Here is a 23,040-nt window from a genome sequence, read left to right on the forward strand (position 1 = left end):
GCTTTAAACAATTGACTGGGGTAAATTGTATCCAAAAACAATTGATCCGTGATTGCAATACAGTTTTGAAAACCTTGAACACTCAACTTAAATATAATTTAAAGAATTTGACAAATACAAAAAGGTACACTTACTATTACCTGTTTTAGCACCGATTTCCACTGAGGTTTTGTGGAACAGCTTCGAGCCAACATTTTTTCTGAGTTCCCTCCCAAGTTTCCATAGTTAAGGTAAATGTGCCATGCAAAAAAATACCTCTGTGGGAATCTGTTAAAAACGACACACATTAAGGCTGCAATTAGACAGGCAGGACTATAGTGCGCTGTGGTTAACGCTTCGAATGAGAACCCAAGAGTTGCCTGGCCCTTTGGATCCCCAAGAGATAATCAGGTGCATTGAAATATTAGCCCAACATTGCAGGCGTTAAAGAAATGGCTGAAAATACAGGGGGCGCAGATCAGGGTGCTTATATGAGAATTCATCGAGTGGGTAACCCTACCATCCGTTCTATTGGCCAACGTGCAATCACTGGAGAATAAACTGGATGAGCTCCGTTCAAGACTATCCTACCAACGGGACAATAAAAACTGTAATATCTTATGTGTCACAGAGTTGTGGCTGAACAACAACACGGATAATATACATCATCAGGACAGAACAGCTACGTCCGGTAAGACGAGGGGTGGGGAAGTGTGTCTACTTGCAAATAACAGGTGGTGCGCGGTGTCTAATATTAAATTAGTCTTGGTGTATTGCACGCCTGAGGTAGAGTACCTCAAGATAAGCTGTAGATCACACTGTATATTTTTCGTAGCCATCTATTTACCACCACAAACCGACGGTGGCACTAAGACGGCACTCAAGGAGTGGTATAAGCAAACAAGAAAATGCTCATCAATCAACAAGATAATTGAAAAAAAAGTTGTAAAAAACGCTTATTTTATTTCATAATATACACCATTTAAAACAGTCAAACTTTCTTCACAACAGTATTCAGTTAGTAAGAGACAGACATTCAGTAAATACTAGGATTAGTTTGTGCACCATCTATATATTATCCAGACAGAAAAGAGAAATAGGCAAAATAACATTTAGATTTAGAGCAATAAAGAAATGTAATAATTTATCTGAGCAAATCAGAAACCTTTCAATATATAAATTCAAACAAATACATCGGAAAGTTGGGCTGGACTATGGTAGATAGATTGATTCTTTATCTTTTTAGACAGTTAAGAGTATTTATCTGGTCAATATTCCCGTGTATTATGTCTGTTTGTAACAGTGTGTTATGTCAAAATGTGATCGTATTATAAATTGTTTTTTAATGTTTAAGGACTCTGGAAGATTAGTCCAAATGAGGACTAAAAAGCAATCCTAATAAAATAAAATCAAGTAGCGATGCTCGTAGTGGCCAGGGACTTTAATGCAGGCAAACTTAAATCAGTTTGACCTCATTTCTACCAGCATGTCACAAAACTCTTGACCACCTTTACTCGGCACACAGAGACACGTACAAAGCTCTCCCTCCCCTCCATTTTGCAAATTTGGCCATAATTGTATTCTCCTGATTCCTGCTTAGAAGCAAAAACTAAAGCAGGAAGTACCAGTGACTCGCTCAATACGGAAGTGGCCAGATGATGCGGATGCCACGCTTAAGGACTGTTTTGCTAGCACAGACTGGAATATGTTCCGGGATTCATCCAAGGGCATGATACCACCTCAGTCATCGGCTTCATCAATAAGTGCATTGATGACATAATACCCCAACCAGAAGCCATGGATTACAGGCAACATCCACACCAAGCTAAAAGGCTAGAGCTGCCGCTTTCAAGGAGCGGGACACTAATCGACGCTTATAAGAAACCCTGCTATGTACTCAGATGAACCATCAAACATCAATACAGGACTAAGACTGAATCCTACGACACTCGTCAGATGATGTGGCAGGGCTTGCAAACTATTACAGACTACAAAGGGAAACCCAGCCGCGAGCTGCCCAGTGATTTGAGCTTACCAGATTGGCAAAATGACTTATGCTCCCTTTGAGGCAAGCAACACTGAAGCATGCATGAGAACACCAGCTGTTCCGGACGACTTTGTGATCGTGCTCTCCATAGCTGATGTGAGCAAGACCTTTAAACAGGTCAACATTCACAAGGCCGCGGGGCCAGAAGGATTACCAGGATGGGTACTCAGAGCATGCACAGCACAACCGGCAAGTGTCTTCATTGACATTTTCAACCTCTCCCTGACCGAGTCTAATTCCTACCACCATAGTCCCTGTGCCCAAGAAAGCGAAGGTAGCCAGACCCATTCCAATTAGCATACCGCACCAACAGATTCAGAGGATGCAATCTCAATCACACTCCCCTTTCCCAAATGGACAAAAGGAACACCTACGTGAGAATGCTGTTCATTGAGTACAGTTCAGTGTTCAATACCATAGTGCCCACAAAGCTCATCACTAAGCTAAGGACCCTGGGACTAAACACCTCCCTCTACAACTGGATCCTGGACTTCCTGATAGCACCTGGGGGCGGCCTAAGTGTAGGCAACAACACATCTGCCACGCTAATTCTTAACACGGGGGCCCCTCAGGGGTGCGTGCTTGGTCCTGCCCTGTACTCCCTGTTCGCCCACGACTGCATGGCCAAGCACGACTCAAACACTATCATTAAGTTTGCTGACAACACAACTGTGGTAGGCCTGATCACCGACAACATTGAGCCAGCCCATAGGGAGGAGGTCAGAGACCTGGCAGAGTGGTGCCAGGACAACCTCTCCCTCAATGTGAGCAAGACAAAGGAGATGATTGTGGACTACAGGAAAAGGAGGGACGAACACATCCACGACTCCAGTCACCCAAGTCATAGACTGTTCTCTCTGCTACCGCATGGCAAGCGGTACCGGAGTGCCAAGTCTAGGTCCAAAAGTTTCCTTAACTTAACCCCCAAGCCATAAGACTCAATTAATCAAATGGCCGCCCGGACTATTTGCATTGACCCCCCACCCCCTTTGTTTTTACACTGCTGCTACTCGCTGTTTTATCTATGTATAGTCATTTTACCCTTACCTACAGTCGGAAGTTTACATACACTTAGGTTGGAATCATTAAAACTCATTTTTCAACCACTCCACAAATTTCTTGTTAACAAACTATAGTTTTGGCAAGTTAGTTAGGACATCTACTTTGTGCATGACAACTAATTTTTCCAACAATTGTTTACAGACTGATTATTTCACTTATAATTCACTGCGTCACAATTCCAGTGGGTCAGAAGTTTACATACAAAGTTGACTGTGCCTTTTAAACAGCTTGGATAATTCCAGAAAATTATGGCATGGCTTTAGAAGCTTCTGGTAGGCTAATTTACATAATTTGAGTCAATTGGAGGTGTACCTGCGGATTTATTTCAAGGCCTACCTTCAAACCCAGCCCCTCTCTGCTTGACATCATGGGAAAATCAAAAGAAATCAGTCAAGACCTCAGAAAAAAAATTGTAGACCACAAGTCTGGTTCATCCTTAGGAGCAATTTCCAAACACCTGAAGGTACCGCATTCATCTGTACAAACAATAGTACGCAAGTATAAACACCATGGGACCACACAGCCGCCATACCGCTCAGGAAGGAGACGCATTCTGTCTCCTAGAGATGAACCTACTTTTGTACGAAAAGTGCAAATCAATCCCAGAACAACAGCAAAGGACCTTGTGAAGATGCTGGAGGAAACAGGTACAAAAGTATCTATATCCACAGTATAATAAATCAAATCAAACTCCCTTGAAAGGCCAAAACCTAGGAAGAAACCTAGAGCGGAACCAGGCTGTTGGGTGGCCAGTCCTCTTCTGGCTGTGCCGGGTGGAGATTATAACAGAACATGGCCAAGATGTTCAAATGTTCATAAATGACCAGCATGGTCGTATAATAATAAGGCAGAACAGTTGAAACTGGAGCAGCAGCACGGTCAGGTGGACTGGGGACAGCAAGGAGTCATCATGTCAGGTAGTCCTGGGGCATGGTCCTAGGGCTCAGGTCCTCCGAGAGAGAGAAAAAAGAGAGAATTAGAGAGAGCATATGTGGGGTGGCCAGTCCTCTTCTGGCTGTGCCGGGTGGAGATTATAACAGAACATGGCCAAGATGTTCAAATGTTCATAAATGATCAGCATGTTCGAATAATAAGAAGGCAGAACAGTTGAAACTGGAGCAGCAGCACGGCCAGGTGGGCTGGGGACAGCAAGGAGTCATCATGTCAGGTAATCCTGGGGCATGGTCCTAGGGCTCAGGTCCTCCGAGAGAGAGAAGGAGAGAATTAGAGAACGCACACTTAGATACACACAGGACACCGAATAGGACAGGAGAAGTACTCCAGATATAACAAACTGACCCTAGCCCCCGACACAAACTACTACAGCATAAATACTGGAGGCTGAGACAGGAGGGATCAGGAGACACTGTGGACCCATCCGAGGACACCCCCGGACAGGGCCAAACAGGAAGGATATAACCCCACCCACTTTGCCAAAGCACAGCCCCCACACCACTAGAGGGATATCTTCAACCACCAACTTACCATCCTGAGACAGGGCCGAGTATAGCCCACAAAGATCTCCGCCATGGCACAACCCAAGGGGGGGCGCCAACCCAATAAGTCCTATATTGCCCTAAAAGCCTACTCAACACAGAAAAAGCCACTGCTCCAAAACTGCCATAAAAAAGCCAGACTACGGTTTGCAACTTCACATGGGGACAAAGATCGTACTTTTTGGAGAAATGTCCTCTGGTCTGATGAAACAATAATCGTTGTTTGGAGGTAAAAGGGGGAGGCTTGCTAGCCGAATAACACCATCCCAACCGCGAAGCACGGGGGTGGCAGCATCATGTTGTGGGGGTGCTTTGCTGCAGGAGGGACTGGTGCACTTCACAAAATAGATGGCATCATGAGGTTGGAAAATTTTGTGGATATATTTAAACACCTCAAGACATCAGTCAGGAAGTTAAAGCTTGGTCGCAAATGGGTCTTCTAAATGGACAATGACCCCAAGCACACTTCCAAAGTTGTGGCAAAATGGCTTAAGGACAACAAAGTCAAGGTATTGGAGTGGACATCAAAGCCCTGACCTCAATCCTATAGGAAATTTGTAGGCAGAACTGAAAAAGCGTGTGTGAGCAAGGAGGCCTACAAACCTGACTCCGTTACACCAGCTCTGTCAGGAGGAATTGGCCAAAATTTACCCAATTTTTTGTGGGAAGCTTGTAGAAGGCTACCCGAAACATTTGACCCAAGTTGAACAATTTAAAAGTCAATACTACCAAATACTAATTGAGTGTATGTAAACTTCTGACCCACTGGGAATGTGATGAAAGAAATAAAAGCTGAAATAAATCACTCTACTATTATTCTGACATTTCACATTCTTAAAATAAAGTGGTGATCCTAACTGACCTTACTTGGATTACATTTCAGGAATTGTGAAAAACTGAATGTGGAGGAGTTAAAATGGAGTGTCGCCTTGCTAACATCTAAAAGTAGAAGTCGCAGACTTTTTAAATTTCCCCTGAAAAACGGGACATCCGATTGAATGGGCTATGGAAATATAGACCTTTCTCTCAATGAGAATCAATATCACAGATTATATTGGCCCTTATCCAAAATAAATCATAAAAAAACAATGTCACAATCTTTGTTCAAAAAACATTTAATTTGCTTTAGGAAAGAGGGATTACAGTACACACCGATTCATTCGGGTTAAGGTAACCAATTAAGAATAAATAACTGGCCATGTTAATAGAAACTCATACAGTCATTAAAATAGGAGATCAAGTCGCTCATCATAATTGTCTTTGTTGACATTCTCTTGAAAACCCCTCCTGGATGAATTCATTATTTCATCTTTAGGTTTGTAAGCAGCTCAGAGGAAGCAGTGTATCTCCTGACCTGGATGGCTTTCCCTTTTTTTGTCCAGTTACCTCTTGAGCACAAGTTTACAATCAGCTTACCCCACTCTAAATTCTACCCTTAAAACCAATAAGAGGTGAAATATCAAACTGGCATTGGATCAGCGTTGAGGCAACTTGTCTTCCCCAAAAGTGTGCTGTGAAAAGTCAAGTTTTTACCATATTAAATATATGGTAGTGTGCATACAAGTGGGAGGTGACCGTTCCAACACCTTCTGATGCTTGTCCACAACTCTGCTCACACTGAGAACTGTTGACATTATTTGACAGAATAGATGTATTGTTTTCAATTGGAATATCACATTTTTTAAAATAAAATACATTGCAATAAGGCTAAAGTGGAGTGTACAAGAGATTGTGAACACAAACAAGGCACCATGATCGGTTCCCCTTTGGGAGAGTGGTTTGCCATCATCAGTTCTTTTGGCATGTGATTGGGAAACACAAGAACACTCTTTCCTGGAGTCTGGTTTGTGATGGGCACATTCCCAGACGTTCTCAGCTAGTTTAGCAGGAAACCAGACGCTTCCTATTTGTTTACGTAGAATTATTATTTTTTTGTAAAAATGAGCCACTATAAAAAAAATTAAAAAGTGTCAATCTATATATACTCTTCTGAAGGTAAGATGTTTTGGTCCTCGAATGTCAAAATGTACAAAACATTACAGCTCTCGTGTTATAGTTTAGGACAAACTAAATAAGTGGAGATTGTAGCAAACAAGGAGAAAAAACCTTGATTAGTGAGGGAGAGAGAATGGCCCTACCCAGAATAAACCCCTAGCCCCCCATCTATCTAGGCACTTGTGTAGACCTGAAAGGTCGGTGCTACAACCATATTGCTTATCATGCTTTGAGATCTAACAAAAGGGTTAAGGGGCTAGGGGTGGTTTCTGGACAGGGCCTAAAGGGGTGGTTTCTGGACAGGGCCTAAAGGGGCTAGGGGTGGTTTCTGGACAGGGCCTAAAGGGGTAAGGGGTGGTTTCTGGACAGGGCCTAAAGGGGTAAGGGGTGGTTTCTGGACAGGTCCTAAAGGGGCTAGGGGTTGTTTCTGGACAGGTCCTAAAGGGGCTAGGGGTTGTTTCTGGACAGGTCCTAAAGGGGTAAAGGGTGGTTTCTGGACAGGGTCTTGAGGAGGAAGGGGGAGGATTTGAGGCACCACACTGGGGTGTTCCGCTGCATCTCGAGTTTTCTTGATAAGCAGCGTTTTTCTCAGGTGGAGTCATCTAGAAGTAGGGCACGGCAGTCAGCTTGTACCACTTGATCGTCTCCTTACTGAGGTCGAAGTCTTTGAGTGTGAGCGTGACGCCGCCTAGGTAGCAGTTCTCTCTCAGCGACTCGGCACTGAGCACGCTCAGTTGTAGCTCCCGCAGCCCCAGGGTCTCCTTGCTGTAGCCACTGTACACCAGCTGAGGAGGTGGAGGTAGTCAGACTAGTTAGCAGCAGTTTGTATAAGTTAGATCAGTCACACAAGCAGATCAGGAGAACAGTGGCAGGGTAGCCTAGTGGTTTGAGCGTTGGACTAGTAACCGGAAGGTTGCAAGTTCAAATCCCCGAGCTAACAAGGTACAAATCTGTCGTTCTGCCCCTGAACAGGCAGTTAACCCACTGTTCCTAGGCAGTCATTGAAAATAAGAATTTGTTCTTAACTGACTTGCCTAGTTAAATAAAAGGTCAAATTTTAAAAAACAAAGTGACACAAAGTCGTTAACTATGACAATTTGCTACAGGGCCCTAATAGAAATGACCAACATGCTACACCGATTTCACTCACCATTTCGTTGAAAGTGGGATTCCTGGTCTTCCTGGATGTCTTTGTTTTGCGCTTGGAGGTTTTGTGGGGGTCTGGGAGCAAGTAGGTTTTCACATAGGGGTTAGGGTCTGTCCCCTCCTCAGATACCTATGAGCAGGCGGATGTTAGTTAGTGGAGCATTAGCTAAGGCCAAACTGAGGATTCACGTTCGTAATTCAATCCAATACAACTTTATTCATCCCATCAGGGGCAAATAAATGTCCCTTGAGATATGTTTAATGGTAAATGAACCACCACGCTGCCTTAGCCCCATCTGGAAGGCTGAGGATAAACAGTATAAATTCATTATAAAAATGCTAAAAGTTGAGTGGTGCGCTAGTTAGGATTGGGCCCTGTGAGCCACTGTACTCACCAGGTCCCGGATGTGCATGACCATGATAAAGAGTGTGCTGTTCCTGTAGGACACGGACAGCTTCACCTCCCCCTCCACTCTGCCGGAGCTGGGACTCAACGGGGGCTTATCTGCAGAACAAATCACTCTTTAAAAACTGCAGTGGCGACAATGGTCATACATAGAGTGGGCTCAGGTTTACCTGGTGCTCTGGCCGTCGTCTCCAATCCTTCCGTCTTGTCGTCTCTCGCGATCGGATGGAAGAATGTGTAGATAAGATCACACTGATAGAGAGAAAATGATCAGTGACAATTGAGTGCGTTGGGCTTTTTACTTGTGTGGATGGATAGATGGATGTGGTGGTTAGGTGGGTCGATGGTAAGGTGGGTGGGTGTGTTTGTGTAAATCACCTGTGTGACCTCTGTGGAACTCCTCAACAGGTTTTGAACATAACCGTTGAGCTCAATCTTCCTCTTGGCCGCCACGTCCTTGATGTGGGTACGGCCCAGCACCATCCTATTAGGGAACCTAGGGAGGGGATGGGGAAAGATTAGTGCACTAACAAGAAGGGTGCATCTGTGGTACAAGTGGGAGCTCCCTTTGGTGTATCTCCGACTTTGGCTTTCTAAGGTCCAATAAGGCAGACTTTCAACCTTCTCCACACGTGTGTCTGTCTGTGTGTGTCTGTGTGTACCCTGGCAGCTTCCACAGAGGGAAGAGGATGCACAGCTTGTTGTGGAGCTCCTGGAACTCATCGAAGGTGCGGAAGAGAAACTGGGCCTCGCTCTGCCCCTCGCGTAGGAGCCTCACCACGTACGTCTACAGGAGGGGGAGGAGGAAGAGGAGGAATTTGAGCTCATCTTAGTCAGAATTCCATCAATGTTATGACTTCTCTATATAGTTTGATTTACACAAAGAACTGTGTATGCCAGATATGTGTTCTTCTGGCATCCTATAGGAAAGCTAGGCCCTGTCAGTGAAGGAACAGTGAGACCATGGTGTATGAAAACACATCAGTAGACATGAATATATGTACGTCTCTGGTTGGAGACTCACGTAGTGCTTGTCGGGGTTGTATCTCTTCTGGAAGGAGAAGATGGAGGCATCGCGGATGCGCCCCTCCTGCTTCAGCGTGTAGGTCTTGGGGGAGAAGGACAGGATGGGCTCGTCGTTGGACGGTAGGCCAGAGAAGCGCAGCTGGGCCAGGTTGTGGATGAAGAAGTTGAACTTGGTGGCCACGCTGCCCAGGCTGGATTCGATCAACCTGGAGGGAGGGAAAGAAGGTTAAACTTCAGACAAAAGGGAGTATGTTGTTGAATTAATCTATTACACAGAGGAAGAAGAGAGACAGGAGGTAAATGGTAGATAACATGGCTAATAGCAGCATTTCACATCAATGTTTTAGGCTAGTAACTGGGAGGTCTAAGGCGTACATAATGTTATGTGTGTATATATATATATACACACACACACACACACACACACACACACACACACACACACACACACACACACTAGATTACTAACAGGGGGTGCTGTTTTTAAGCCACTGTAAATCCATCTTGGTACTCCACCACCATTGTAAAAAACTATTTGGGAAGCTATAAAAATACATTTGTCTACATGTGTTTTTGCCACGTTTATTCTTAAGAAATCAAAAAATATATAAAACATTTTCTGGATGAAACATTGAATAACAGATTCCTGCTATAGAAACACATTGAATAACAGATTCCTGCTATAGAAACACATTGAATAACAGATTCCTGCTATGGAAACACATTGAATAACAGATTCCCTACATGGAGCAACAGTCCCCCAAAAAATCTAAAGGAAGTTAGGACAGACACTTCAGAACAATCTGAGATATATAAAAAAGATCAGGAAAAACATTACTTATCCCTTATTTTAGGTACTAAACTTTCTCCATATATACACTTCCATTCATTTTTTAAAACTGGCACTGGGGATATTCAGGTGGGTCTTGTGGGCGTCCCATCATGTCAGAGAGTCTCAGCTTTCCACAGAGGTGTCATATTAGTGTGTAGCCCAAACCGATCAGACAGAAGTCAGACGAGTCTAGTGAGTGTCCTAGAGCAAAACGGAGAACACCATTGTGTTTGTAAGTCTCAGCTTTCAAAAGATGATAGTTTGACGGAAGCTGCAGACGGACGCTGCAGACATTTTCGTGAGAGACTGAATATCAGGATGTCTCATGATCTGACAAACACCGCTCTAGCTCTGCCACTTTTCACCGCAGATGCGGAAGGGTGATATTGGTGGATTGATACACAGCCCATGCAAATAAAATAAAAACATCTCTCTAGCTTAAACAGACAGATTTGTATGGGGATTTTATTATTATGTTAGATTTCTGAGGGGGCGCAACCATGAAAAGGCCAAGGGTTAAAGTAACCATTTTTAGAAAGTACTAAATGTTACTGTCCTCACTACAACAAAAAGGTATTTATATACACGTCATTTTGTCCTTGAAACATTTAAATTAAATACTATAGAATTCAATTCATTCCTATGGGGGACAGCTTTACTGGCTTCAAAGCCTCTCATTAGCCAATACATAGTATCAGCAATCCAGGTATCATTACATTATTATTTTATAAAACCATTTAACAAAACAGAACATACAAAGACATCACACAAACATGAACTACATCACACCTGCCCAGACCCTGTGGTGGTTATTTCTGTATTATCAAATGAGGAGAGAAACTTATCACACAAGTTTACACTTAAGCTAAATCTTTACTCACTTATTAATGAGGGTGTGCAGGTCAATGAGCAGGTCAATACAACACACACAAGGTGGATTGAGTGCTTGAATAATACAGAGACGCAAGTGGTTTATATAGAAACTCAAGAACTGCTTAGTCTTGGTTGGTTCCACCCCTCCCCAGCAAATCAAGGCATCAGAAGCTTCCTTGTTTTCTTCTTGTGGCCAGGTGTATCGGGTCATAGTGGACAAACAAGTGATAAGGGCAGTTCCGTTTACTCCCTTCTCCAAGCTAGCCTTCGTTCTCTTCCATCTCCCCACAGCTGTGCCCTTGGAAGATAGTAAATTAAAAGGATGGGCTGAAGGACTGTGGTCACTTCTCAGAGGCTCTTTGTCATTTGCCGTGTGATCAGGTTACTCAGAAGCAGAGACCTTGAAACAATACAGGTCTATCTGTTCCTCAAGCTTATCTCTATCTCATGTCCTTGACTACAAGACCAGCTGTGGGGAGTGAACGTGGAAGAGAAGAACCATCCTCTCTCAGAAGCACAGCATTGGCACTAAAGATACGTCTTTACAATTTGTTAAGTATGTTAACTATTAATATTAAACAAATCAGGTAAATAGTGCTCTCTCTCTCACAACCCTTCTCCAAAGCCCACATTACTCTCTGCCACATGGTGTCAAAACGCACCATAATGTTTCTATCCATCGCCCACACACTTTCAACATTTAGATAAAGAATTTGACCCTTCCATTGTGTTAATGACGATTGGTTGCAGTCCAGGGTTTATATACATCATTGTTATGCTGCCACCAGCTGGGCATTGTGGGGAAAGTACACAGTTTCCCACTATTCCATTTCAGCCAAGTTATATTTTATTTGAGACTACTGATTGCTTTTTTCAAGTGAAACTAATTCAAGCTCCTAAACAGAGTAAGAGTTAAGGTGCATTTTGCACTGTAAGGCAGAACAATGTCTGTTACAGAGGCTCAAAGTGGAGCAGTGCACCTTGTTTCAAGATAATCACCAGAGAGTTTGTGGGAAAACAAACACTTGACAGACAGCACCTGGTGAAGATGGTGGCCTCTAATATAATATATTATGTTGAAGGTAGATTGCGCTTCCTATTTGGCCTTCTTTTGAAGACTGCTCATTAAGAAATGCTAGCGGCCATGACTCAAGCCAAACGAGTTGTCTTGAGGTTGTGTTATGTTTGCACTTCGTACCCTGGGAGGTACTGTTGTTTGTCCATCCTGAGTACTGTTGCAAAATTCCTGGACCTTTCAATAAATTCGCTGGTTGTCCCGAGATCCTGGTTGGAGGATTCCCGGAATCAGGAGGGAATAAGCAACCCTAAGTCACCGTAGCAATGTTCTGAAAATAGTCACTTAAAATAGTTAGAATTAAGCTATGATAACTAAAAAAAAAATGTAATTCATGTAGACATTTTTGAAGAGGTCTTAGTCGCACAATTTTGCATCTAACTAATGTTTTTGGTGCAGTATTTCTCAAGTGAAAACATTTGCAGGAAAAACTAGACGGTGCACTGCATATAGTCAATCGAGTCGGGAAAGTCTGGCTGCACGCTCAAGACTGATTGCTGAGAACAATAACATGTCTACAACTTCCTCATCAGCGGTCAAAGTATCGTAAATAAAGCACAAGCTACATGATGTTTGTCAGTGCCCAAAATCACTGGCTGGCAAGCTAAGTTCCAACTCTGTGTCTGTTAATGAAGCTAGCAAATAGTAGCTAGGAAGCACATTGAGCAGCCAGACCACAATCAGCTTATCAAGTCCCTGGCGAGTGGCGACGTGTGCTTCAGTGCCATTTTGTTTTTTACAACTTTCTCACCATCTATTAATAACAGAGTATGCGTCTGTCTGGCAGTGTTCCATATCAGGTTGGGGGAAAAACAACATGTTCGCAAATGGGTTTTGGAATATTGACAAGTTGCAGTTAGGTGTGTTCTGATTGTTTCAATTCTCAAGTGATTGACACTAGAGTCAATCAGCCAGTGGCCAACCCATGAAGGGTTTAGGGCCAAGGGTTATTTCAACATGACATTGGCGACGTGTTGTCTTAGGTAAACAAGTCAGAGGGGCTGCGTAATGGGCAGGTCTGTCTCACTCTCAGGAGGTTCTGTCTGCTATATGATTGGATAGAGCACATGCAGCTGTTACTGGGCAAGTGGGCATGATCGTAACCCATACCCAATACCTCAGTAAATTGTGACACAGTCACACAAAAAAGTGTTTTGTGCAAGAGACTTTATGACCAAAACAATCCTATTAACACTAGAATGAATGTTTCTGACCAGGGGTTGGAACCCAAATTATTTTCCAATCATTTAGTTCTGAACAGAACCACTCTTTTTTTCATTCTGTTCCACTCTTCATAACAGCAAAATAAAGTTCTGAACTGGTTCAAAAGTAAGACACAGAATTATACCTACGGCGGACCGGCTTCTATGGCGGAACGTTGAATGTTTTTGTTGGACCAAAACTAGCTAGCTAGCAAGCTTTTCTGTAGAGCGGCACCAGAATAATAAAAGAAAAACACATCTTACCTTTTTGAAGTTAATAAATCCAATGTGAAATGTGAACTTTAGTAACCTTAACTAGCTTTGAAAAAGTGACTCCATTCTTCTCTAATTAAGAATATCTCTCCACAATTTCTGAGTCACACTTGTAACGTCAGTATTATTCTAGTAGAGGGGGAGGGGCAGGAAGCTCACAGAGGCAAAGATTTTCAACTGGCAGGCAGACACTGGATTAAGTTTGAGTGACAGATTGAAGTCTTTGCATAGGCATTTTGTTGCATTTTTTGTGTGACTAAAAAAATGCCCAGAACGTAAAATAACATGAATGACCGTTTCCCATCCTTTTAAAATAATGCTTCTGTTCCGAAACAGTATAGATCAGTCATTCCCGGTTTTGATTCTGTTCCTCAAAATATTACGTTATTTTCCGGTTTGGTTCCTTGTACCAGTTCCAACCCCTGTTTTTGACTATATCGATGCCACATAGGCTGTTTAAACCAGATAAGTTGGTTCATAAGGGGCAGTTGATCGTTAATATATGGTAATATGTGTCTCTATGTACCTGGTGAAGAAGATGGTGGCCTCTGCGTCGGTGGTCTGGGGCTGCAGAGCGTCGTATACATACTTCAGGTCCTGATTTCCCGTCAGCTCTGGTAGGCCTGACAACGTCATCTGTCAATCACACACACACACACACACGAATTTGTTTTGAGACAGTAAAAAACAGTTTTATAATTGCAAATGCAATACATTATAATGTACAATGAAATTATTTAGTAACAAAAGACTATAAGAACCAATGATTTGAGGAAGGTAATACTGTAGCCAGCAAGGTTTGATTCGAGGCTAGAGTAGAGCATTTGAATCCCTAAGATAACACTCAAGGAATTCCTTGGGCCATCACCACGGCCAAACAAAAAAAATTACCCAGGCAACAGGAGAGTAATCATTACCAGTTATTTACTAGGCTGGCATCACACTTTTAAAAACACTTATTTCATGAAGCAGTCTCTTTGTGACCCATCCATCCGTCAGTGGTCCTGCAACTGATCTATCTTTCAGCTGTCCTGTGCACCTTGGCCTCCATTGGTGTGAATTATTTATCATTGGCATGAATTATTTATCATGCAAACTCAAGAAATGCCAGGTAAATTCCTATAAAAGGCCAATGTAGTTATACGACTTGAACTTGGTCTTAACTAGTCTGGTCCCAGATCTGGTTTTGTTCCATTTCCGACTCCTTCGGTCATTGTCACGTGAAATGTTTGGCATGACAACAACCATAGGAGTAGGCTATACAGTACATGCTGATCTGGGACCAGGATAGAACTGGAACTTGACAGCAGAGTTTTAGTTATTACCAGGGAGAGCAGGTTGAGGATGAGGCCTGAGTGTTTGCGGATGAGGTTGTAGGCCTGGGAGCACAGGTCCACAAACAGCTGGAAGCGACTGGTGGGCCTCTCTCCCCCATTGATCACATAGGCCATGTCAGAGGTAAGCACGAATGGAGCACGGTCCCTGGGAGAAGGGTAGGGAGAGAAAGACTCAATAAAACATGGGACACATGTAACCTGGTTAAATGGTGAGCATAGCGTTCAGTCTGGTTTAAAGCTGGAATCCTTAATGGTGAAACTGCCACGTCTGCTTGCAATATTACAACAATGTTACTACAAACCACAAACTAAGTTCTCTTCCCTCAGACTTTGACGTGTGATAGCAGAATATCTACTGCACATGGTTATACCACGACACTCGTCACCTCCACTTTGTCAACAAAACTAAAACAACAGCGGTGGGGCAGACACTGTTTCCACCCACTGCAGAGTCCATCTTGAACCAAGCTGGGCCTACATGTAATTTTGTATGGACAGCTGAGAACAACATGCAACCTACTTTCTGGTTTCCCAGGTCTAAGTCAGAGAAAGAACACTCAGGCCCCATCTGGAGTGCAAATGGTTTTCGGAGCACACGTCCTTGTTGTCAATAAACCTTTACTTCTAGTATTTTAACTAAGCACACAATTGACTTTTACTAAGGAGTAGGAAGAAATAGTCAAAGTTAGGGGGGAGGGAGTGAGGGAGTGTGCTAGAAGAGTAGTGGGTCAGATTTGTTAGCACTGTTGCATGTGATCTGGAGGAAGCAGGTTACCCATGCTAACACTGTTACAACGTGTGTTCTGCAGGAAGCAGGTTACCCATGCTAACACTGTTACAACGTGTGTTCTGGAGGAAGCAGGTTACCCATGCTAACACTGTTACAACGTGTGTTCTGGAGGAAGCAGGTTACCCATGCTAACACTGTTAGGAAGCAGGTTACCCATGCTAACACTGTTACATCTGTTCTGGAGGAAGCAGGTTACCCATGCTAACACTGTTACAACGTGTGTTCTGGAGGAAGCAGGTTACCCATGCTAACACTGTTACAACGTGTGTTCTGGAGGAAGCAGCTTAGACCACCGCAGGTAACATTCTTACCTTTTGAAGCTGCCGAACATCTGGGCGTGGCCCAGAAACTTGCCAAAGTCGATGTGGAACATGTGACCGGTGGAACGCAGCATGATGTTGTCATTGTGACGGTCGCAGATACCCAGCACGTAGGTGGCCACGCAGCAGCCCGCACACGAGTAGATGAAGTTCTCCGAAGCCTGGACACACACACAGAGGGGCAGAGAGTCGTCGTCAGATACACAACATTTTCACACTATCATGCCGAGCCAAAACAAACTGTGCTGGATTGGATTTCTTTGGTTCACATTGCCCTCTTCAGCACTGTTCCAGCAACTATGGTGGACGTGTAAACAGGGCAGCTCAGAACAGCTGGACTTGGAGCCATTCAGCTCAGCGTGAAAAGCCCTACAGTATCTTGTCCTCAATCCAAAAGGAACTCGGAACTCTGAGCTATTGCTCAATAGAGATCTGCATACGTAAATTGGGACTTTCAGCTGAATCATGCATTGATATCAAGGACAAATCAGTGTGTAACATATGCATATTGAATACAGACAAGAAATAAAGCGTAGAAGTCATCATCAGTTGTTCATCTTCCCAACCTCACCCTCTGTAAGAGTCTGTGTTAGGGTTCAAAGGTCAGAGGGTAAAGTTTCGGGGTCAGACAGTTACCTTGTCGTACTCGTCCTCAGCGGGGTTGTACTTGCGGAGCCACTCCGCCAGGGGCTTGTCCTTAAAGGAGCCTGTCACTCCATACTCCGCCTGGATCTTCCTCAGGGTGTCGGAGGACGGCACCAGCTCCACCATTCCTGGCAACACACATACAGAACCACGTCAAAACTGCATGCATGGCATGAGTACACATTTATAAATTAGTAAACCGGATGTAATATGACACAGAGAACCAAGTTCATCAGCAATCATCTAACAATCACCCATTGAAATATGGCTGTGACGGTGCAGTGGCATCCACTTTGAGCTAGTTTTATAATGGCCAGAATGGTAGAATCAGAGCCACAGAGGTTGTGATGAGGACAAACAGGTTTCAGTAAGTTTCATTCATATCAGAATGATTTATCTGGTGATTTGAGTGTGAGTTCTAGCCTGTGTGTGTAGTACCGTTGTCTTTCCCAGTGGAAATGCATTTGAAGTTGACGATGCGCAGGTCCAGTCCCTCCTGAAGCCAGATGCGGTCCATGACCCGGATCATCTGCAGAGCCAGCATGTCCTGCCTCAGGTCCTCTCCCACCTAGTAGACCACACACACATTAGTTACCATCCACAGAGACGTATTATAATATTCTCATTAAGGAGTTTCATTGTGTGTCTGCAAGTCTGGTCAAACAAAGACTCCTGTACACATTCTATCGTCAGGGTCTGGTGTTATATTATGCCACCAGGTGGTGCCGTTTCAACTATGAAAGACAATGCAAACGAGTGCAGTAACTGATCTCTTCCCTATGGGGAAGATAATGGACAATGCAGCATTGATATTAAGCTGTTATATCATCAAAACACAAAGGGAACTCTTTAGAATATATTCCTGCATTCCTTCAAGCTTCAAATACTCCAGAAGGAATGGTGAAGTCATGCAGAGAATGTGTTCTAGAACGTGTCAAGGTATTTCATGGATTACTTAGTATTACATTTGTGATAAACTGCTTGTCTATGGAACTTTGCATCTTTTCAGAGACTCTGGCGCCATAGAAACAGAATCTAGTCATCTAATCTGATAGCTATTTCTGTGTGGACCCCAATTCACAAAACGTGGCCAGAATATTAGTGTTAATATAGGTTCAGCTATTTACAAGGTAAAACTGGTCCTAGATCAGCACTCTAAATATATCCCAAATGTGTTTAAAGTAGGAATGCTGATCTAGGACCAGCGTGTCCCAGCCACCCACCTTGAACATGACGTTGATCTCCTCTCCCAGAGGGTCAGAGTTCACCAGGGCCAGCTTCAAGGGCACCGCGTTGGAGTTGAAAAAGGAGCACGACTGTACATACACACGTGCACAAACACACACACAAAGAGAGAGCCCCTGTGGTTAGTTATACAAGCCTTCCTTGGCCCCTGGGAGCACTAGCCTGCTTTAGGGAGACAAAAGGTGGATTTTATTCAATGAGGGGGCATCGCCATGGCTTGTCTGGTAGGAGATTGTGGTCAGATACACCGCTGAGCATAACACATTCTCCAACAACAAATACACAACCTCTCATATACAAACATACTTGCCCAGCGGTGAGAAACGTGGCCGTGAGAATGGAGCAAAACACTCAGACAGGAAAAGAGGAGCAATCGGGGACAGCACACACACACGCCCAGATATTGTATTCTAGTCAACGGCCTCTTACAACAGAGGTGGTGGGGGTAACTGAAGTGACCTGTAGATGAAATGCCAGTCAGCGTTTGGATGGTAGAGGTTTTGGTGACGTCACCAGTCACTAGGATGACTACATTATGTGTCAGGGTTTACCGAACATCCATATGCATTGGGTGCGAAACACATTAGGGCGGCTACCCACAGGGCTCAAAGTTATATTTACATGATTGTAATTAGTCTTACCAGAAAAGAAATTAGCCTAAGCAAAACATTGCCTTGTCTTGGATAGTACTAACATGGTCTAGAGACGCTCCATGTCTAAGCAAAACATATAAATCATAAATTAATATAATTTAAAAAATAAAACATAATTTAGCCTAGAATAACAAGTCACCAGTAATAAAACATCAAAATATACGTGTATAAAATCATTTGAGAACAACCTGTCTTATAGGCTATTTGTATGACCATTTTCATTAATAAATAACAAAACACAGCTGTTTACAAATACAATCTAGGCCTCTCTAGTTGAATCTCTATGTAATTTAGCATCTAATTTAATTCATCCTAAGCATGAACCTTTTAATTAGGCCTAACAAATAACAAAACATGGTTGTCTATGAACACAAGGACCAGCCAGTCCTGGCTAGAATGGATCCAGCTTTTTTTCAAATGAATGTCAGATTTCACTTTTTGTAGCAGGTTAGGAGAACTTACACAGCAGGTTAGGAGAATTAACGTAGCAGGTTAGGAGAATTAACGTAGCAGGTTAGGAGAACTTACACAGCAGGTTAGGAGAATTAACGTAGCAGGTTAGGAGAATTAACGTAGCAGGTTAGGAGAACTTACACAGCAGGTTAGGAGAACTAACGTAGCAGGTTAGGAGAACTTAGGTTAGGAGAACTTAACAGCAGGTTAGGAGAACTTAGGTTAGGAGAACTTACACAGCAGGTTAGGAGAACTTACACAGCAGGTTAGGGTAATTTAATAATTATAGCAGGTTAGGATAATTAACGTAGCAGGTTAGGATAATTAACGTTAGGATAATTAACAGGTTAGGATAATTAACGAGAAGGTTAGGATAATTAACGTAGCAGGTTAGGATAATTAACGTAGCAGGTTAGGATAATTAACGTAGCAGGTTAGGATAATTAACGTAGCAGGTTAGGATAATTAACGTAGCAGGTTAGGAGAACTTACACAGCAGGTTAGGAGAACTTACACAGCAGGTTAGGAGAACTTACACAGCAGGTTAGGAGAACTTACACAGCAGGTTAGGAGAACTTACACAGCAGGTTAGGAGAACTTACACAGCAGGTTAGGAGAACTTACACAGCAGGTTAGGGTAATTAACGTAGCAGGTTAGGATAATTAACGTAGCAGGTTAGGAGAACTTACACAGCAGGTTAGGAGAACTTACACAGCAGGTTAGGGTAATTAACGTAGCAGGTTAGGAGAACTTACACAGCAGGTTAGGGTAATTAACGTAGCAGGTTAGGAGACTGAGGTTAGGAAAAGGGTTGGTGTTAGCTAAAATGCAACAGACAAAAAAATACTTTTGATGTTAATTTGACAAAAGCTGGATGCCTTCACCACAGCAGTGGAAAGAGGACACTTACGCAGCCATAAAATTAAGAAACTATATGTAAATAAACTAAACTTATTAAGGCTGGTTCATTAAGCGAAAGCTTAGTTTTGTGAAATGAGGCCAAGCATTTATGAGAGCACTTGATTCCAAAGTTAAAATTTTATCTCACCCTTTACAGTTCTACTTGACGTTAATACATGATGTTTCCTGTAATTTGAACTATCGTGTGGTCGTGACTCGTGTCATATTGATAACAACTCGGGTTCCTACTATAGGCAGATGGCTGCCTAGTGATTGCAATGCCGCTGTGAATAGTTGGCAACGATGTTTCGTTTCCAAGTGCAACTGAATAAGCTCAACTGAAATGCACCAATTGCGCATGATACAGATCATTACTCTAGTCCAGGGCTCCCCAACCCTCTTCCTGGAGATCTACCATCCTGTGGGTTCTGTCAAACCCTCTTCCTGGAGATCTACCATCCTGTGGGTTTTCCTGTGGGTTTTCAGGACAGTAGATCTCCTACAGGACAGTAGATCTCCAGGAAGAGGGTTGGACTGAAAACCTACAGGACAGTAGATCTCCAGGAAGAGGGTTGGACTGAAAACCTACAGGACAGTAGATCTCCAGGAAGAGGGTTGGACTGAAAACCTACAGGACAGTAGATCTCCAGGAAAAGAGTTGGGCAGCCCTGCTCTAGTCTATCAATCCATTCCAAATCTTTAAACTATACATGAGACAGGGGTGGCATATGTTGATCTTGCCTAGGGAGGCAGCAGAACTGCTAGAAAAGGGCCTGAGGAACACAATTTGCCTCTAATGTACTTGCGCTTGCAGAGGACATTGGACTGCTCAAAGTGAGCTGCTGCTGTTGGGAAATCAAAACTGTCCAACTCCTTGGAGCAGCTTGATGCACATCAGCCTTGTTACCTTGTACTCAAGAAGGAGCGATCTGGAGGCTGTCTTTACTCTGTTTTGAAGAAAGAATCCCCTCTCAGATTTTTTCAGGCAATTTGGCGGGCAACTATTTATTTATTTTTTATTTAAAATCAGCCAAAAGCTGGCTAACAGAAACCCTGGTATGGGTCATAGTCCATATGTTGTTGAGATGGTAAAAATGATTTTGATGGTCAAATGGGCATTTGCAGAGTGAATGGTCAAGCTTTGAGTCACTCTTTCCATTGGTGGACAATGGTCTTACCTTGATATTGAGTTGTTTGGCCTCTAGGCTGGGGCTGAGGGGCAGCCTGCAGCTGTTCTTCTGGAAGAATGACTGCATCCTCTCCAGGCCCTCCTGGAGCACCACCTGGACACACACAAATGGTTGAATTACTGTCAACCAATTAACATTTGACAGCGCTTTATTTCATAGTTTAGCTGATATTTACAACGGAATTACAAGGTAAAAATTGGAAACTTAAACCATTTTTAAATAACTGGTACCAAATGAAATAAAAGTGATTTTAACCCCTTCAGTCCCGAGACCCCAGCAAAAATCCTATTTTCATTTATCTGCCTTTCAGTTAGCTGCATGTCCAGCCCTTATATTTAGCTTCACAATTAAGTGTTTTATCATTTTCCTTTCAGGACAACCAACCAGGGATAAAAGTAGAACACAACCCTATTTGACAAACAGTTGCATTCATGAATTTGATTGACAAATGTCAATAAACAAAATAAAGTCTGCTCAAAATGAATTTACATGAATGCTGTAAAGCACAGAAATTGTTTGCTGAGTGGGAAATTAATATCCAACTAGTCAGTGACAACTGTGGGGTTTGTGACAGCAACTATGTGAACTTATTAAAGTATTATAGACACTATGTCCAGGGATTTCCTTTCATCTTCTACGTAGAAGAACCCCGTACCTTCTAACAACTTTTATGTAGCTTGTGAGCGTCATAGAGCAAAACATGTTACATGTGCATGTTCGATAGAGTCTCAGCTTTTCATAGATTGGTTTGAATTACAAACTACTAAAAGCTTTCTGACTACAGATGTTTTTGTAAAAAAAAAATACCTGGCCTCGGGTCCCATCCGAGATCCGCCCTCGTCTCACAAACACCGCTCTAGCTCAGCCCCGGTAAATTACACAGACGGTTGGTTGGTACCAACGGATGCCGAAGAAATAGACGAGTTCTATAGCTCAAACTCACAATGTTGAAAAGGGGTTTGAGGTCCTAAATCACACGGGCGGGACTCAATGGGTTAACAGGACATCCCTACCATAAGTAAATACAAGATGAACAGCTGACTGTAAAATAAAGTGTTAACAAGCCCTTTCAGAGGCTCCCTGAGGTATAGGTTGGACATTCTAGTAGTTTTTCCTAGCCCCATCACCTGTCGTGTGGAGCCCCCGGCCTGCCGGACCTTCTCGGCCAGCTCCCCCAGCAGAGTGACCAGGCGGGTCTGTTTGTCCAGCTCATCCCGGAGGCCGGCCCCACACAGACACAGCAGGGACCCCAGCACTTGGTCGTACCTCCGGCCAAACGCAGGGTCTAGAACTGCATCTCTCAGTAGCCTGATGGGGGAGAGAGGATCCGAGTACAATGGGATCAGACAAAGCAGTTGATATCGCTAATAGCTCCGTAGAGATTACTGTGGCTTTTTAGATACAATATTCTTACTACATGTAGTCCTACGACAGTTCCCAGCCTAGATACTGACTTAAAATGATCTGTTTTGGGTGTCCGGGACAAGCACACTACCTCCTGTTCCATAAAGGTCCAGACCACTTAGCAGAGGCCATGTATATGTGTATACTATGCTACACAATATATTATGCTATATATTATACTTAATAAACAAGGTCCGTGGGGATGTGATATATGGCCAATATATCACGACTAAGGGCTGTTCTTACGCACGACGCCTGGACACAGCCCTTAGCCATGGTATATTGGCCATATACCACAAACCCCAGAGGTGCCTTATTGCTATTATAAACTGTTTACCAATGTAATAAGAACAGTAAAAATAAGTGTTTTGTCATACCCGTGGTATACGGTCTGATATACCACAGCTGTCAGCCAATCAGCATTCAGGGCTTGAACCACCCAGTTTATAATATGCTATGTTCTATACACTATGCTACTAGTTCAGTGGGTGGAGACTCACCAGTACAGGTAGTGGGCGATACTGACGTTGCCCTGTGCTCTGGACAATAGGAACATGACCAAGGCATTCTTTAGGTGACACTCAAACTTCAGGGCCTGAGAGCCAAAAGAACAGGGACAAGCAGATGGGGTGAGGAAAGCATTCAGAGTCACTAACAAACTGATTTCCTGTGTGTGTGTGTGTGTGTGTG

General features: G+C 43.3%; 1 protein-coding gene across 2 annotated transcripts in view; it reads right to left on the reverse strand.

Annotated features, from left to right (window-relative positions):
* Positions 1 to 5,681: 5,681 nt before the first annotated feature.
* The window catches only part of LOC112259204 (phosphatidylinositol 4-phosphate 3-kinase C2 domain-containing subunit alpha), a 73,215-nt gene continuing 55,856 nt past the window's right edge, over positions 5,682 to 23,040 (reverse strand). For both annotated transcript variants that reach the window (XM_042330071.1, XM_042330115.1), the window contains exons 18-33: positions 22,851 to 22,945; positions 22,074 to 22,254; positions 20,935 to 21,039; positions 17,728 to 17,820; positions 16,943 to 17,072; positions 16,496 to 16,632; positions 15,851 to 16,020; positions 14,738 to 14,894; positions 13,939 to 14,048; positions 9,156 to 9,363; positions 8,794 to 8,918; positions 8,510 to 8,627; positions 8,302 to 8,383; positions 8,121 to 8,230; positions 7,730 to 7,855; positions 5,682 to 7,364 (exon numbers count right to left, since the gene is read on the reverse strand). In XM_042330071.1, coding sequence (XP_042186005.1) covers positions 7,182 to 7,364; positions 7,730 to 7,855; positions 8,121 to 8,230; positions 8,302 to 8,383; positions 8,510 to 8,627; positions 8,794 to 8,918; positions 9,156 to 9,363; positions 13,939 to 14,048; positions 14,738 to 14,894; positions 15,851 to 16,020; positions 16,496 to 16,632; positions 16,943 to 17,072; positions 17,728 to 17,820; positions 20,935 to 21,039; positions 22,074 to 22,254; positions 22,851 to 22,945 — 2,130 coding nt within the window. In that variant the 3' untranslated portion in view covers positions 5,682 to 7,181. The remainder of the gene's footprint in view (positions 7,365 to 7,729; positions 7,856 to 8,120; positions 8,231 to 8,301; positions 8,384 to 8,509; positions 8,628 to 8,793; positions 8,919 to 9,155; positions 9,364 to 13,938; positions 14,049 to 14,737; positions 14,895 to 15,850; positions 16,021 to 16,495; positions 16,633 to 16,942; positions 17,073 to 17,727; positions 17,821 to 20,934; positions 21,040 to 22,073; positions 22,255 to 22,850; positions 22,946 to 23,040) is intronic.

The sequence above is a fragment of the Oncorhynchus tshawytscha genome, linkage group LG01 (assembly GCF_018296145.1).
Source record: "Oncorhynchus tshawytscha isolate Ot180627B linkage group LG01, Otsh_v2.0, whole genome shotgun sequence".
In the NCBI taxonomy this organism is placed as follows: domain Eukaryota; kingdom Metazoa; phylum Chordata; class Actinopteri; order Salmoniformes; family Salmonidae; genus Oncorhynchus; species Oncorhynchus tshawytscha.